The sequence below is a fragment of the Strix uralensis genome, chromosome 26 (genome assembly GCF_047716275.1).
Source record: "Strix uralensis isolate ZFMK-TIS-50842 chromosome 26, bStrUra1, whole genome shotgun sequence".
NCBI classification, from domain to species: Eukaryota; Metazoa; Chordata; class Aves; order Strigiformes; family Strigidae; genus Strix; species Strix uralensis.
This window is the reverse complement of record NC_133997.1, coordinates 3,360,970-3,376,731: the sequence shown is the minus strand read 5'-3', so window position 1 is coordinate 3,376,731 and position 15,762 is coordinate 3,360,970. Positions and strand designations below refer to the sequence as shown.

Here is a 15,762-nt window from a genome sequence, read left to right as displayed (position 1 = left end):
GTACCATAACTCCTTTTTTAAAAGATTGGCAAGAGAACTCTGCGTGGCACCCTGTGAGGTACAGAAACCAAGTTCACAGATGCTTAGCATATACAACATATTTGGGAAGGAAAGTTAAACTGAGTGCTAGCAATGCACATGCAAGCCAAAAGACCTGCAAACTTTAGGGTTTCAGAGCATTTTGCTCCATGAGAGTTAACCAAAAGCTTTTAGGATCCTAGATACCAGATGAGACTCCCCTAAGAAATACTCCCAACTTGCTAAGTACATTAGTGGAAACAGCTTCAGCAGTCACTATGTGAAAGTCAAGTGACAGCATCTGTAGAATGCCAGGCAAAATTCAAATTAAAAACTGGCATAGAAGAAACAAGAGGAGATCAAATCAAACATAGGACAAGCTCCAGAGAAGTACTACCCACAGAGGAAAAAGTAAGGATGATTTAGACGTGAGAGAAACTGATAAACTGAGCAGGGTGGGAAAATACAAAAGCAGGGGTAGAGGATTAAGAAAATATAACAGCTCTCTATTGCTTGAGATACAACTCAATTTATTATGCACCTCACTGAATGATTCACCATACAAATCCTCCAGCTCTGCTCTGAACAAAACCCACCTTCCGGGCTCCAGCCAGCTGACTAAAAAGCACGTATCAGCACAAATTAGGATTAGACTGGCAACCTACTTTACAGAGTCAATCATTACAAGACTGAACCACATCTGTCTGTTTTTAATGCATGGCTGCATTAACCCTAAGCAAAATGCAGTGCTTAGAAAAATCATCTTCAAAAAAGAAAACACTGAAGTCATTAAAACTTTAAGCACAATTGTTAATTGCAAGCATTTACTAATAATAGATATTACTGAAGTAAAGAATCTGCTAACCAAAGAAAAAAAAAATTACAGAAGGACCCACCATTTTCTACTGTGACACACAACATGATACTGGACAATTTTCCACAGACAGTAATTAAAATAAGAAAGTTCTGGTACTAATATGGAAACTGATTAAAAGACAGCTGTAAAGTCCACTAAATCTGTGACAAAATTAAAAAAAACAAACCTATCTGTAAAAGCAAAAAATGAAAGATCCCTTATGAAAGAGAACCCTAATTCTTTCAGTCTCTCATTGTCTGGTCCGACTTCTGGCATAGGAAAATGGGATATATGGAGCTTCATTTAAAAGGTCATACTGTTTCCTTCCTTGATCTTTTACCATGAACAATTTTAGAAGGCATTAAACATTTCAGAACAGCCTATCTAAACAAATTTTTGCTTATCCTGTCATTGAATTAAGTTCAACTGATTCCAGTAAGACTGCTATGAAAAAAAAAGCCCCCCCAAAACAGCTCCAAAATACAATATTTATGCCGGTCACTAAATTCAAACTTGAATCAATGCCAAAATGGCACATTAAAGAGAGATACAATTACTGTATAACTGACAATTTGAAAAGAGAGAAAGATTAGATACTCCATTTTCTAAGACAAAAATCTACTTCATTCATAGCAAACTGCTGAATGCAGTTGCTAAAATTGTGTCATAATTCAAAGACATAAAAACACAAGACCAATAACATGGTTTTAGCACTCAATACCTTGTTATGGTACACTCTAGAGTTGGAAATTTTCAGCAATAAATACTTTCAGGCCTAAAAAAACTACCAACTGCTCACTGTATATCGAGAACCAGGGGAGGAGCAGGGCAGTTTGACTTATTGTTTCCAAAGGATTTTGCAGGTCATTCTCAACTCACTGTAGACTTCATCCCGCCCCGGCTTTACAGTACAATACATATAAAAAAAAATTAAAGGACACAAACTGCATCAAAATGTTGACCCCATAAGCAAGTCAGCACAGGCTTTATCATGACTGTATACTGCATTTGCAGCCCCACACTCCGAAATTCTGAAAGCTGGGGAAAAAAAACCCACCCAAAATGCAAGGTAACAATACCTGTATTCACAGCCCCGGCCTCTGAAAACGCAGAAATCCATTTCTTTAAGGCACTAGAATGTACTGTAATTCTTTCATCACTTCAGTACGACAAGGAACATACAACCACTGATATTTACGGTTCACAGTGTTTCCAGACATTGTCTACGAGCCAAATACCAGTTTACCTCCCCTAGAATTAATTTTATTTCGGATTCTGTCCTATTGACGATTTCTGCTTTGCCCTCAAGCCAATGCATAAACAGTCTTTCCCAGGGCTCTCCATCTCCCCCTTCACAGCAACCATCATGCCTAAAGCACACCACCGAAGCCATGCAAGGGGTCAGGAGATGGGCAGGGAGGAAAAGGTTTTCCATCTTGCCAGAAAGCTTTACCATTATAACTGCAACAGCGCATCTGCTTCTTACTTTGAAATTCCAAAGCAAGAGCGTTCACATAGCTAGTTATACCAGGGCAATTATGACGGTACGTTTCCTCAAAGAGGCAGGCCAGCACTTTAGTGGGGCCTGGTAGCTGATTCATCTGCATTTTTTAATATTTGCTTACAAGCTGAGTACTGATACAGCCTCACAAGACACTTCCTGCTTTAATCTCTGGAGGGGCAGTAGCGCTAAAACCAGGCAAATTTTAACACAGTAATTGCAGCTGCTTTTCAGATAACATTTGATCATCAAATACACAAAATTGTTACCATTTCCATTTAAGCAGAGCATGCATGCAACTTACCTACAGAAATGTTAATATGCTTGTTCTTATCAGCTAGATCTGAGAGTCATCCGTGCTTGCAAGAAACCACAACTCCCTCAATGCTGTGTCAAAGCATGCTCCACATGCCAATACACAGACCTCCCTCTCCAATTTCCGCTATACTGTATTAACTGAACGTGGTCACTGCCCATCAGCAGTTGTCCACAGTCAAACATCCTCACAGGATTAAACAAAATGTTGTGTTATCACCATAACCAACAGCTGAGTTTAAGTAACTGAGATGATTCGAGTTACCACATATGCAAGAAACTCGCAAGCATTAAAATTAAGCACTGGTCACCAGCAAAACATCAGTCCTCAGCACATTAAATCAGTAAGGGAAATAAGTTTTCTTTAAATTTGTGAACAGCCTGCAGTAAGGCAATTTCTCCCAAGGTATTTTCTGCCTGGGGTTCTGAAATGGAATATATGTAATCAGACCCACTGCAGCATGGAAACCACCAGGATGCCAGCAGAAGTGCTTTAATCTAAAGCAAACATCTCCACGTGATGGAAAAGAGCGAGGAGGGGGAGAGTACAGGCAGCTCGCAATCTTACAAGACAAAATCCATTTGCTACTGAGCATTTCTTCCTGCACATTAGCATGCAACTGAATTGGGTTGACTGCCACTGAGAAACAGATCCTGCGGCCACAGCGACAGCCAAAGTATTTGTCACTGACAAAGGGCTGCCCCACAGATCTGTTATTCCTGTGCCAGATTCATGCAGCCTGACATCTATATCCAGCACGCACACAGCTGGAGAGGTAACGGAGACAAAGGGAGGATGCAGCGCTCATGGATTCGCAGAGCATGCGACCACCTTCAGGAATGCTACGAGCTTTAGCACCACTGAGCAAGTATTTCTTAAAATCCCACAGGAAACAAGCTTTCCATTTTTGGGTCCCAGATATTCGAGTAGGCTTCTCATTGCCATACAGCTAATCATTGTATCTCAAATTTACTACCACAGCAAACTGATCCAAATACAACTTGGAGAAGAAGATGAAGAGATTTCACATGGGGATTTAAACAAACAAGGTCCCTGAACAGAAGAGTCCTTGTTTGAAGTGTCCAGAGTCCCTTTGTGCCTGTCCTCACAACCAATTACAAATATTTCTTTTTTAAAAAAAACAAACAAAACCCCAACCCCACCTCATTATTTGTATGTTCTTTATTATTTTCTTTCTCTTTACCTAGCTGTTGAAATGCACTTTTGCAGCAGCTTTGATCTAAAAAGACATTTCATTTAACAAACAAAAAGAAAAAAAAAAAAAAAAAAGGGAAGAAAACCCCTAAATCCCTACATACACTCTAACTGAAAACTTATTTTTGGGAGAACATATTCCCACTTCCCAATAAAAGCAGAGGAACCAACTTATTTTGGTGGAGTAAAATTCAGCAACTTTCTGAAGCCATTTGCTGATCCAACAACTGATCAAAACCCATCAATATTCCAAGAACCGTGTTCTAGATCAGAAGGAGCCATTTTCTCCATATATGAAGAGCAACAGATGGAGCAAGATTTTCAGCACGCTCCAAGCTACTGTGATGTTCCTGTCATTGCAGTAAGCAAGCAGGCTCAGTGAAGCTGCCTCCCAGTAGCCGCAGAGACATGATGACTAAAAAAAAAAAAAAATTTAAAAAAAAAAAAAAAAAGAGGGGGAAAGGAGCAGGTTCTCGCCATCTGGCTGGATTCCAGCAAGAGCATTTAGATTTGCAGGCTGCCTAAAACTCAAACCTGTTGCAAGGCTATTTCCTCTCCCCCTTCCAGCTAAGCTTAATTATCTGCTTCTGCTTCACACGTGACCCAGGAGCTCTGTGGAGAGAAAGAGCCTCCTCCAGTAAGGCTGGTGCCAACTGTCAAAACAAGCCGTGATCAGCACACAGCGACAATTCCCCTCCGCCTGGCACCCGCCACGCAGCATTACTCTATCTCACAACCGGGCAGGCACGTTTCACGCTACCAGGAAAGGAGTGTTTTCCTGGCCTAAACCAAGGACTGCATGTCTGGCCTACCAGGGCCAGAGCACAGCCAGATAGCCCATCTACAGAGGGGGAGTCAAAAGCACGGGTGAACAGGTGCAGACGCCAAAAAACATAGTTAATGTCTCGCTGATGAGTGCAAAACCTGATAAGTCTACTAAAAGGAAAAGAGAGAGGAGGTCAAGGTTTGCTGTGCAATACGTACAGCTGGTTACCATCCAAAGTAAACAACACTCTAGCATTTAAAGCTATCACCAACATTCCTACATCTTTCCACAGTGGAAGAACAAAAAAGTGTGCTTGCCTTTTTTGTTTGCTTTGTTGTTTTTTTTCTTTTGTATTACAGGGTTTTGTTCTCACAGCAATTTCCATAATGTGAGTGGGCTGAACATTTTACATAACTTCATAGACCTGACATGCTTGAGTGTAAAACTTGGAGCTTTCAATACTACTCAAAGGGCTGCACTGCTTGGCAACATTATACTTAATCCAACTGTTGAGTAACTATTATCAAACTCATACACCAAGGCACCCGCAACTAGACCAGATACAGAGCAAAGTTATTTTAGATCATGTACCTATTTCCAAACTATGTAAGATATTTTCTTTTACTGCTGAAGGCTCTATTATAACTCAAGGGTAGAGAAGTCATCTGTGACAAAGGTATTCATTTTACCGGTGCCCTACAGACTTTGACACATCCTTAAAACAAAGAAAATCCCACAACAATTGCAAATGGCGCTCTCTGCAGTATCCCCATACCACCTTCACCAGCCAAAATGATTGAGCTTGTTGGCTTGCTAAGATCAGATCTGCACCCACACGAACCACTTCCGCTACTGAAACCGCAGGGACTACGCAGGGCAAACCACAACCTATCATTTTGTGTCTCTCAACAGACAGCAAGAACAAATTGCCAACTAGAGAGCTGCAGTTCATCATTATGAGATCTCTAAGCTAAGAACTTCTATCCTCGACACAGAAGTATTCTGATAAACCATCATTCACCCCCCTCACATTTAGGGAGTTCACCTCATATAAATTCATGCCCTTCTCTCTATTACAGTTCCCCCTGAATATTTTCTCAAACTTGTTACGATGCTGCCTACCTAAGTCAGATTAGATGGCTATACAGCATCTGCAGCAGGGGGGAAAATTACTCTTTTAAAACCAGAAATGATCTGAGAACAGCAGCTTACTTTTGGTTGAAGCCACTGCTTAATTTGGGACATCACATAATCCTAATTTTTTCAGAAGGCGGAATGAAATATCCTGTCGACACAGATCAGAAAACCACAATATTTTCTTACTTGCAAGCACCAACTTTGAAAGCCATTTAACAAACGAACAGGACTTATCATCATCACGGCTCAAATACTGTTATACGGGACTTGCTGTCACTCAAACCAGAGCAAAATTTAGGAGGTATTACAGCTGCTGAAAGAGTCGTCTGGTCCCAAACAAAGAGTATCTGCCTCCTCAAGAAATAGACGGGTACTCCCAGACCCCAAACACATATCTTCAGTCCTCCACAGAAAACTCAACACAGTTGTAGCCCTGGTTTGTCAGGATTTTTGCCTTACACCAGCAGGTCTTAGTCCTTTTAGGGCTGACGTGTGCCTTCAGAATGCACTGGCAGACAGGAAACCTCTCTCCTATCTGGCAGTTGCCACCACCTCTCCCATTTCTCTCCCTCTCACTCATTTCCTATTGACTTTCTCGTGTCTCACATTGCAGCTTTTTCCTATTTCCTCTTTCTCCTCACTTATTATAGCTTCCCTCCTTCAATTCTCTTCCCCTTTTTCCAACACTTTTCTGGTAGCTTTGATCTCAGTCCCTACTCATCAGAATATTCTTTTGCATCTGGGCACAACAGAAGCCTGCAATGGTGCCTCTGTGCCACAGGAGTACTGAGAGGAGACGCCTTGTCTGATGTGCTGCCAATAGGCTACACTAACAGCCACTATCATAACAGGTAAAAAGACTTTCAAGCAGCAATCAGATACTTCAGGTAAGCCTGCAGGTTGAAGCTTGTATGTTTATGGGAGTGGTGGACTCAGAATCCTGTACCTGTCTCGGATCAGTCTAGTGTTTTATTAAATAGATGGGTCTTTTCCTCCAGACTGGGAAATGCTTGCTGAGGTCAATTCAGGTCCCACCCAAGCCCCTTCCAGCACTACAGCTCATTCAGGACTCCACAAAAGAATATCTAACTCTTCAGACGTTACTGGTTCGTCTTGGGAAGTCACCCAAGCTCTTGGTAAAACGACTGCCTGTGACACCACGAACGAGGATTCAGTCCGCAAATAAATTCAAGATAGCTTCTCACCAAAACAAGAATAGTGGTGCTGCTACTCATTGTTTCAAGGAGGAACAGCGCTTGGATAAAATTAAGATTTCCACCAATATCTCTGAAGACTTCCAATACGTATTTTAAGAGCTCTGCTCAAGTCTTGCCCTTGCACACACATTTCTTGTGCCAACTGAGAGCAACCAAGAACTCCCATAACCTGGGGATTCTCCTTTAGGTTTCTTGCATCAACACTGCAACTTCTTTGTAACCACCAAGAGAGGCCCTTCTGCTCAATTCACACAGTTCAGTCCATCTTTTACATAGCTCTGTTCCCTGATCACAAAAAGTTTAGTTCTTCTGAACCCTTAAATGACCTGAGACCCAAGTGCCACTTCCAAGACAGCACACACTGTTAGCATGCCAGTCCTGCAAGGGACACTGCCTATCTTCAGCAGGACATTTGACAGCAGCCAAGTAACTAACATGACAATGATCCAGACAGAGTACAACCACATTATTTCAAGTCCAGGAACGCACATGCTACGCCTTAGGATCTTTTCCACCTCAGGTATTCAGCCTCAGGAAGGACACCATTCATTTGCTTTTCCAGTGCCAGAGCAATTTAATGAAGTACCTTACCAACTGACATCGCAGAGCTCAGAAGTTTGTGTTGTCAAAACAAAGCTTAAAATAGCCAAGTAGATAATATTTAAGCCTTTGCCAACAAATGTAAACAGCAATGTTTCTTATTTACCAGACTCCGCTAAATGGTGAGACTGTGCAAGAAAGGGTTCCTGCCCATTGGTCTTAGAAGTCAAACAGACACAATACGGAAAATACTCAAGGAAAGGATGCAGAGTAATAACAAAGCACAAGCGATGTTCAGTAGACAATTTGTGAATGTCACAGTCTGAAGATTGTTTGTTTTGTTTTTACTATTTATACTTATGCTTACATTTTAAACATAAGGACACTGCTTTTTCCTGTCATTTTTAATGTATTTATTTTTAAATGTTTTCTTTTAAAAGAAAAATGAGTAAACCTTGTTTCTTCCTGTCCTTTTCTAAGTGTGCTGTTCCTATTTTGTATGTATCCTGCCTTGTATTTTATCCCTTGTACATTCTTAATCAAACACTGCACGTTTTACATCCCTTTTCATTTTACTCATTACTTTGCTACTGCTTCCCCTGTTCTTATTTTGAGCCCTCTCTTCTGATGTTAAGACATTATCTGCATCCAGTCTCCTGGCCTTTAGTTTAATCAAGCTGAGACATGAACTAAGACTTCTATTCTTTAAACCTAATAATTATCCAGAACGGGGCCAGAGAACAGAACATAGCATCACCTACCAGAAACTATGCATTCAAGGCTACTTCTCTTAGTGCTACTGACATCTCTTACACAAGAAAGATCTAGTTATCTCAAAGTAGATAAAATATCAGGACTAGAGTGAAAGAAGGGAGAGTGCCTAGGCAGAGGAATATTTGCAAAGCCTTAGGAATGCTACAAGAAACATTTTTATTAGCATCTCAGATCACCCAGTCTAGATATTCAAGGATAATACAAATGCATTAATTAGTAAGTCTCCTACTGCTAATTTTCAGAGGGAAGGAAGAGGTATTCAATGAGAAACCTGGAGGATAAAGCCTTGAAAGTCAGAGCCTAAGCTTATCTTTCGAGCAGCACAGCCAACATACTTTCCTGGTGACCCAGAAGGACCACCTTGAGGTTTAAGTGGAGAATTCAGTCTCCAGACCAAGGCAAACACTGCTCCTCTTTGAGAAACTTTGCGCAACTACATGCTATAGCACTGCACTGGCCAGGGTGGGGGCGGACAGTTGTAACCATGAGAGGCAAACAATGCTACCCAGAACACTGTGGAAAAAAAGGGAAAAAAAACCATTAATGTCAAAAATCCTGTTGATTATACTCCAAAGCTTCTTGGGAAAGCCAGGAAACAGAAGCAGGCACTGAAGCTACTCACTGAACAGGATTCACACAAAACGCTTAAGGCACAAATTCACTAGGAGACCCCACTTCTTGAAATAATCAAAAGATGTTGGGATATAGTCATGAAATATGTAAAGTAACTGGTACAGGTGTCTGCACTGCTTTCCCCAGGCAAATACATGAATGCTCTACACTACCTTCAGATGGACTGCCAAATAATCCTCAATGCCTAAATCACTACTTTTACAACACGATACAGAATAGTTCTGAGAGTAAACAGAAGACCACCTCGATTTCCAGTAGGAAGACTGGTCAGTGCTGTCACCCTTAAGGACCAAGAAACTCTTCTCCTATATGGGTCATGCTCATCAATACAGAAGTCAAAGACTGGTCTGAGAAGATCACAAATGAACACCTACAAAACCCACCAGTGACCTCAGCGACTTCTGCTCCAAGGGTAAGATGCACATTTCTTCTCAGGCATCTCTAAATAGGACAGCAGCAGGCCTTAACAAAACAGAACAGTGATCTTAAAGCACTCCAATGTGCAACAAGCGTCCACAGGAAGAAAGGGGAGGGACGCATCGCAGAGAAGGACAACCCATACATGACAGTCATTAGTTGTGTCAACGCACTACCGGCACTCAAACATTACCGTGGTAAGTCAGAGTTCTCTGTAGGACAGACTAGATCAGGCTGGAAAAGTCAAAGAGGTCCCTCCATCTTGCAGCAGGGTTTATGTGTTTCACGTTTACCTGTGCCCCTATGGATACCACGTTGACAGGAATTGTATCTGAAGATCTCAGATTATCACCAGGACATTTCTCCAGACATCTCATGCAATCCTTCATACCCTCCAGGCTTTCCATAATTACCTCTGGCGAGTATTTTTTTTCTGCTAAATGTCCAGATCCACAGGAATCAGGGCATGATACAAGATTTTTAAAAGTCTAAAACTGAAGTAGCCTACATCGCAGTACTGCTCCTAATCTATCCATTTAAAACACTAATAAATGCCATAATAGGAGTTATGTGCACAGGGAGAATTATACAACTGGGCTAACAGATGAAATATCATTCCTGCCTCCACCCAAATAATCATGACGCCCACAGCTCTATTCAAAACTAGAAAATCAAGCTCACCTCAACTTCTGTCTCCAGTAAAAACCCTAATAAACTATGCAGCATGAACTGGCAGCATTTGCTTCCTAGCCAATAGTAAACATCACGGACAGTGTTCTCTTCTGACAGCTTCAATAAAAGCAAAATAAAGAAGGAATTTATGCACAGACTATGTCAACTACTAATTTGCACACACAGTGAAGGCCCAACGATGGAAAGCGCAAGTCTTGCCTTGATGACTATTACACCTTTTAGTCCATAGAAACAGATGCTGTGTTGCAGCCCACTTCCCATAAATATGAGATCTTACAAACTCTACTAATTAAATAAATGCACGATAATAACATCTAGCTACTCAATAACACTAAGGAGTGACTTTCTGTTAAGTTCTTACCCTTACCCTGCTGGAAAAAATAAAACCCTTTTTCCCACCATACAGCTAAAGAAGTCCCAGTTACCACGGGGACTTACAAACAGCCAAAGACAGGGAAAGTGCATCTAAGCACATAAGAAACAATTAGGGTCTATTTTAGTACCAAGTCAGGAGCAAATCAGCAATTAAAACCTCTCAAGGGTAATTATGTGTAAATTCTACCTCTCCTATTTTCCAATCATAGCAACAGAAACTACAGCACTGTTATAAATAAAACTCATTTGCAAGCAACTGCATAGGAAGATTCATCAGTTCCTCAACAAGGTACTGCGAGAGCAGCAAGAGCCTCCACTCTTTTATTGTGCTTTAATAAACAGAAAGAAACATAAAACAAGTTTTGTAGCTGTGCAATTGCTCAACTCTGCAGCATGCTTGGAATGGTTACAGGAAGAAAAATACAGTTAACTACGAGACAAGAAAAAAAAATTAATCGCACACAAACGTTTCTTTAGTGTCATAACAGGATACAGCAGGATTCTGATCATCCTTTAGTGGCCAACCAGAGCCTGCAAATTGCCGAATTTCATCCTGGCCCCAGTATGTCCTTGCAAAGAATAAAACCCTTATCTCGCTCAGCCACGGATCGCCTGCCACAAACGGCAGAACAGAGCAACGCCCAAAGCCAGCCGGCCTGCCCAAGTGTGTCTGGGCCAGAAGGGCTCAGAAGCCAGTGGCCGCGGGCACGCTCGTGCGCAGTCTCAAAGAAGTAACAGGAAAACACCTCCTTTAACACACCCTACCCAGAGCGAGGTCCCAAAGCTGGCCTCAGATGGTCCCTGCAGCCCCATCTCCCCCTTCCAAAGTCCTCACACTGACAGCCCCAAACAGCACCCAGCAACAAAATTCCAACCTAACACTAGTAACTGAGGAAGACCACAACCAGAAATTTTCAGGCTAGGATGTATGGCAAATCTCACCTAAATCCAAAGCTGGGTGAAGACAAGCAGGCATTCTGTCATTCACCTGATGATTTTTAGACACCTACTTTAGGATAAGAAATAGTCCCCCAGATGTGCCTATTTTCTTCCACTAACTATAAAGGCAATCTAGACAAACAGCTCAGATAGAGACATCTACCTCAAAGACTTATTAAGTTAAGCAAGATAAATGCCACCTTAGGAGACCTCTAAACAAATACAGCATAGCTAAGAGAAGATTAAATTAACAGGGTGTAAATGTTTACAAACATAAAGTGGCAAAGCAATAAGGCTGCAGATGAGTTGTTTGATACAGTCCACTGGGCAACAGGATTATGAAAAGCAGCTGCTGACAAAGTAAAAGAACATCCTGAAATAAAGAAGGGGAAGTAAATGTAACTGCTTAAAGTTCTGACTCTCTCATACCATAAGCTACGCAGGGCACCAAGGCTATCCTGGACCGCTTTTTGCTTCTATATTTCAAAATCTCAAGTACTACGTTACAAGGTAAATCTCTGTTCTGCTAGCACCTTTACATGTTTCTCCAAATGCGGAGTAGGAGACTGGGAACAGCACGTGTCAGATGCTTCTTCAGTAACTTTGCCGAACAGCCATTACACTCTCAGAAGTCTTAACATCTGTTATGTCTTTTTGTTTAATACCTGGTATTCCCCCATTCCCCCAGGCACTCACTTCCCTCCAGTCTTAAGACACTGGAGGAAAAAGATGCAAGAAAACGATACTGCTTCGAGAGCCAGATGTATAACAGAATCCAACTCAGGGATGAAGCATACCCATCATCAAAATTAACTGGGTGAAGGTTTGTTCCACAGAGAAAATTATCCCAGACACATGAGATATGAACTGGTACGACTGTATTTCAGCATAGTCTCAGACACGGAAATCCATTGAACTTTCTTGCGATAAAGAAGAAAACGCAATGAGGAAAAAAAAAAAAGAAAAAAATGAGGGGGCTTAATGAAAACATAATCTATCATACTGGCTACAGAACAGCACTAAAAATGGCCATTCATACACTCCTAATTTACATAAACTTTAATGCCATACACAACACCACCAACAAGAACATAGAAGACACAAAACACGTTAAGGATGGGACAAGCGCAACCTGGACAAGGGAAATGTCTAACAGCTATCAAAACACGTTACAATTGCCACCTTAAACTGAAGGGATACAAAAGGAAATATTTGCTGTCTGTAACAGGGACTTAAGCAGCTATACATATGCAAAATGCAAATATGTAAAGCTAACATGGAGAAAAATGCAGGCCCATGCTACCCTATTATATTTGTAATACCATTTGGCACAGATGCAAGCTGGGTTTTTCTGTTTTAAGGCAGTTCCCAACTTGATCTCACCAAGGAAGGTCACTGATAAATAAAGAATTGAACATGTCATATGATTTATACCATGTAGATCTAATGACACTAGAAGCATCGAGTTTGTTTACATTGCACCTGCTTTACATTCCAGACTTAAGAGCCGGATTTAAGGAGGCAATACAGAGGCTTTTTGGGCCTAATGGGGAAGCAAGCTTTTCACCAAGGGACTGCCAGGACAACAGTGACCAAAAACCACCCCGCTCCAGATCCTGCACAACGCCGTGGATAAAAAGGAGTGGCCTTGCTCCAGACACTAGCGAGCAGGCGTCCACATGAGAACATGGCATCACCACATCCGCCGCTCTGCTGAAAGGTTCAGCCAGGGAATAAATGTGCCACGACAACCCAATTCCCTTCCCACCCCCAGGGCTGGGGTTCCTCAGGCTGGAGCGAAGAGCAGCGCCAATGTCAGGCCCTGCTTCCCTGCATTTCCCCAACCATCACACAACCCTGCCACCAAAAGGCTCTCACTGCCAGGGTTGTGGAGACAGCTCCTCACCTGACATTAAAAGTCTTTTGAACCAAAACCTTAACGGAACACCAAACAAAAACATCCTCTTGACGTGACTGAAAGCAAAAGGAAATGAGACATTTTTTGTCTCCGCTTCATTTTCAATTTGGCTGTTCCAATTCAGTAACGGAAAGTATTTTGTTTTACCAACAAGCAAATTAAATTCACTGTCCTTGTGCTTCTTCCCTTGCATCACTCAACTGCTTCTCAGTATGAAAATCCTGTCGTTCCTTTTGATACGTTGCAACCTGCCGTAAGACATACACACTCTTTTAAGTACGTGACAAAATCCTTACAAAGCCAATGAAATGCCACCTTCGTACTCTCTGAACAGCACAGCCACAAACACAGACTATACACAATTCTGAGCTGTACTAGAGCCCTTTCGCGCTGCTCAGGAACCGCACTGCCTGTTAAGAGCTGCGGAGCCACGAGAAGGCCTAAGTCTGAGAATTGCACTGGCCCTCTTGCCTGTCCACAGCTGGTTTCTCTCCTGTGCCAGAACTGCTTGTGCTGGTCACGAAGGCCCTAGGCAGCGAGGCCTGTGTCACACACACACCTTAACCACCAAATACGCACAATAAAGGAGAATATAATAAATACATCATAAAAGAGAAGTTTTTTCAGCTTACAAGTATCAAAAACGTATCTTTTCCTTCTGTCAAAAAAACCTGAAGACACGCATTCCATACTTCTGCCTCAAAAGCACATAAGAGGTTTACAACTTTTTTTTTTTTTCCCCTCACATTTTTCCCCCTGCCTCTGAAGCATCCCAGTACAAGCGAGAGAACCCCAGAGTGCTAATGAAACGCACATGGCAGCACCTGCAGAGAAGCCCAGAGACCTGAGCAGGTCTCAAGGCAAGGGACAGACTACTGCGAAGGTAGCGTAGACACCAGCAGACATTCCTGCTCATCAGCTGCCCCTCCTGCCCTCGCCTGAAGTGACCTCTCTTTCGAAGGCTACAACGCTTCACCTAACAAGAAGCAAAGTACATCCTCTACGTGGTTTTTGAGTTCAGGCTCGAGCTGTATCCTAAGCTCTTATCGCTTTTTCTGCTTTAACTTCTCTCAGAAACAGTTGCTTTGGTGTTCCTCCGAGCACCAACCTGTCCTGGGAGCTGACTGACAACTCCTGGTTCTTACAAAGTCAGCCTGGCAGGCTTGAAAGCAGTTGGACTTGAAATACTCCAGTTTCAAAGTCAACGCAGTTGTCTTGACAGTCAGCCACCCCAGGTACATACTGATTCCCAGAAACTCAGATTTAATCCTGCTTTTCTGATCCCATCTGGCCCACTGTCACTGAAGTCAGAACGCAAAAGCACACGAGCTCTGGGGAAGAGCCTAGACTTCAAAAACTAAAAAAAAAAAAAAAAAAATCTCATTTTATACTGACCTGTCCGTGATTGTGGACTGTGTGCCACTCATTGGAGCCTTTGGCAAGAAGTCGTATTATCCAATTTACATTTTACTATTACTGCAGGGATATTAACGAGGCTTTGCCCCCCACATGCACTGAGGTTCAGGATCCAGCCTTGCTCCAGAAGAGGCATGCACAGAGGACAAATTCAGTTCAAGGGCAGGAGGGAAAAAAAAAAAAAAAAATATCCAAAACAACTCCAAAACTCTTCTTGCAGTCACCCAGAATATCCAGACCACGGAAGTGAGGTGTGGGGGATGTTCAAGAAAAACTCCAACAAAACAAAAACCAACAAAACGAGCTGTTCCCCTCGATGCTCCCTTAGCCCCAAGGAAAAAGAAAAAAAAAGGGGGGGGGGAATAAACGCGTGCCGAGAAAAAAAAAAAAGTCTTCCGAAGCAACCAATCCTCACCGGTCCGGAGTTCCAGCGCGCAGGGCAGCCCCCGGTGTCCGCGCAGGCGGCAACGCCAGCGGCCAAAAACCCGGGGAGCGTCGGAGCGGGGCCGGCTGCCCGCGGGGCTCCCCCCGGGGCCGGGGACACCCGCCCCCCCCGGCTGGCTCTCGGCAGGAGGGGCTGCCCGGCCGCGGGGTCCCGGTCCCCCCCTCCCCGCCGCTGCTTACGGCCTCTCGCCCGCGGGGGGCGGGCGGCGCGCCCCGCCAGCTGCCGGTGTCCCGAGGGCCGCCGCGCCGGGGCCCATGTCCCGCTGCCGGCCCGCCCCGACCCCCCGCCCGCCGGCTCGCCCGCAGGGGGGTCGGGAAGGGCGGCCGCCCCGCCGCCGCCGCCTTTAGGCCCGCAGGTCCATGCCCCGCCGCTCCGCCTGTCCCGCCCGCGGCCCGAGCTAGAGCGGGGCGCGGCGGCCCGGCCTGCCGGAGAGGCCCCGGCCGGGCTCGGTCCGCTCAGCCGCGGCGCCGGCGGGTCCCGGCCCGGTTCGGGGCGGGGTGGGGGGGGCAAAGTCCCGCGGCGAGCGCTGGCGGCGCGGCCCGCTCCTGCCGCCGCTCCGCTGCTCCCGGCCCGGTTCCGGCCCAGC

The 15,762-nt window shown here is 43.8% G+C and overlaps 1 protein-coding gene across 5 annotated transcripts in view; it reads right to left on the bottom strand.

Annotated features, from left to right (window-relative positions):
• ARHGEF12 (Rho guanine nucleotide exchange factor 12) overlaps positions 1–15,560 on the bottom strand; it is an 80,855-nt gene extending 65,295 nt beyond the window's left edge. For 2 of the 5 annotated variants that reach the window (XM_074851203.1, XM_074851205.1), the window contains exon 1: positions 14,711–15,560. In XM_074851203.1, coding sequence (XP_074707304.1) covers positions 14,711–14,742 — 32 coding nt within the window. In that variant the 5' untranslated portion in view covers positions 14,743–15,560. Of the gene's footprint in view, positions 1–8,675; positions 8,694–14,710 lie in introns of those variants that run through there. The other 3 variants (XM_074851204.1, XM_074851206.1, XM_074851207.1) reach the window with 2 other exon arrangements.
• Between the last annotated feature and the right edge of the window lie 202 nt (positions 15,561–15,762).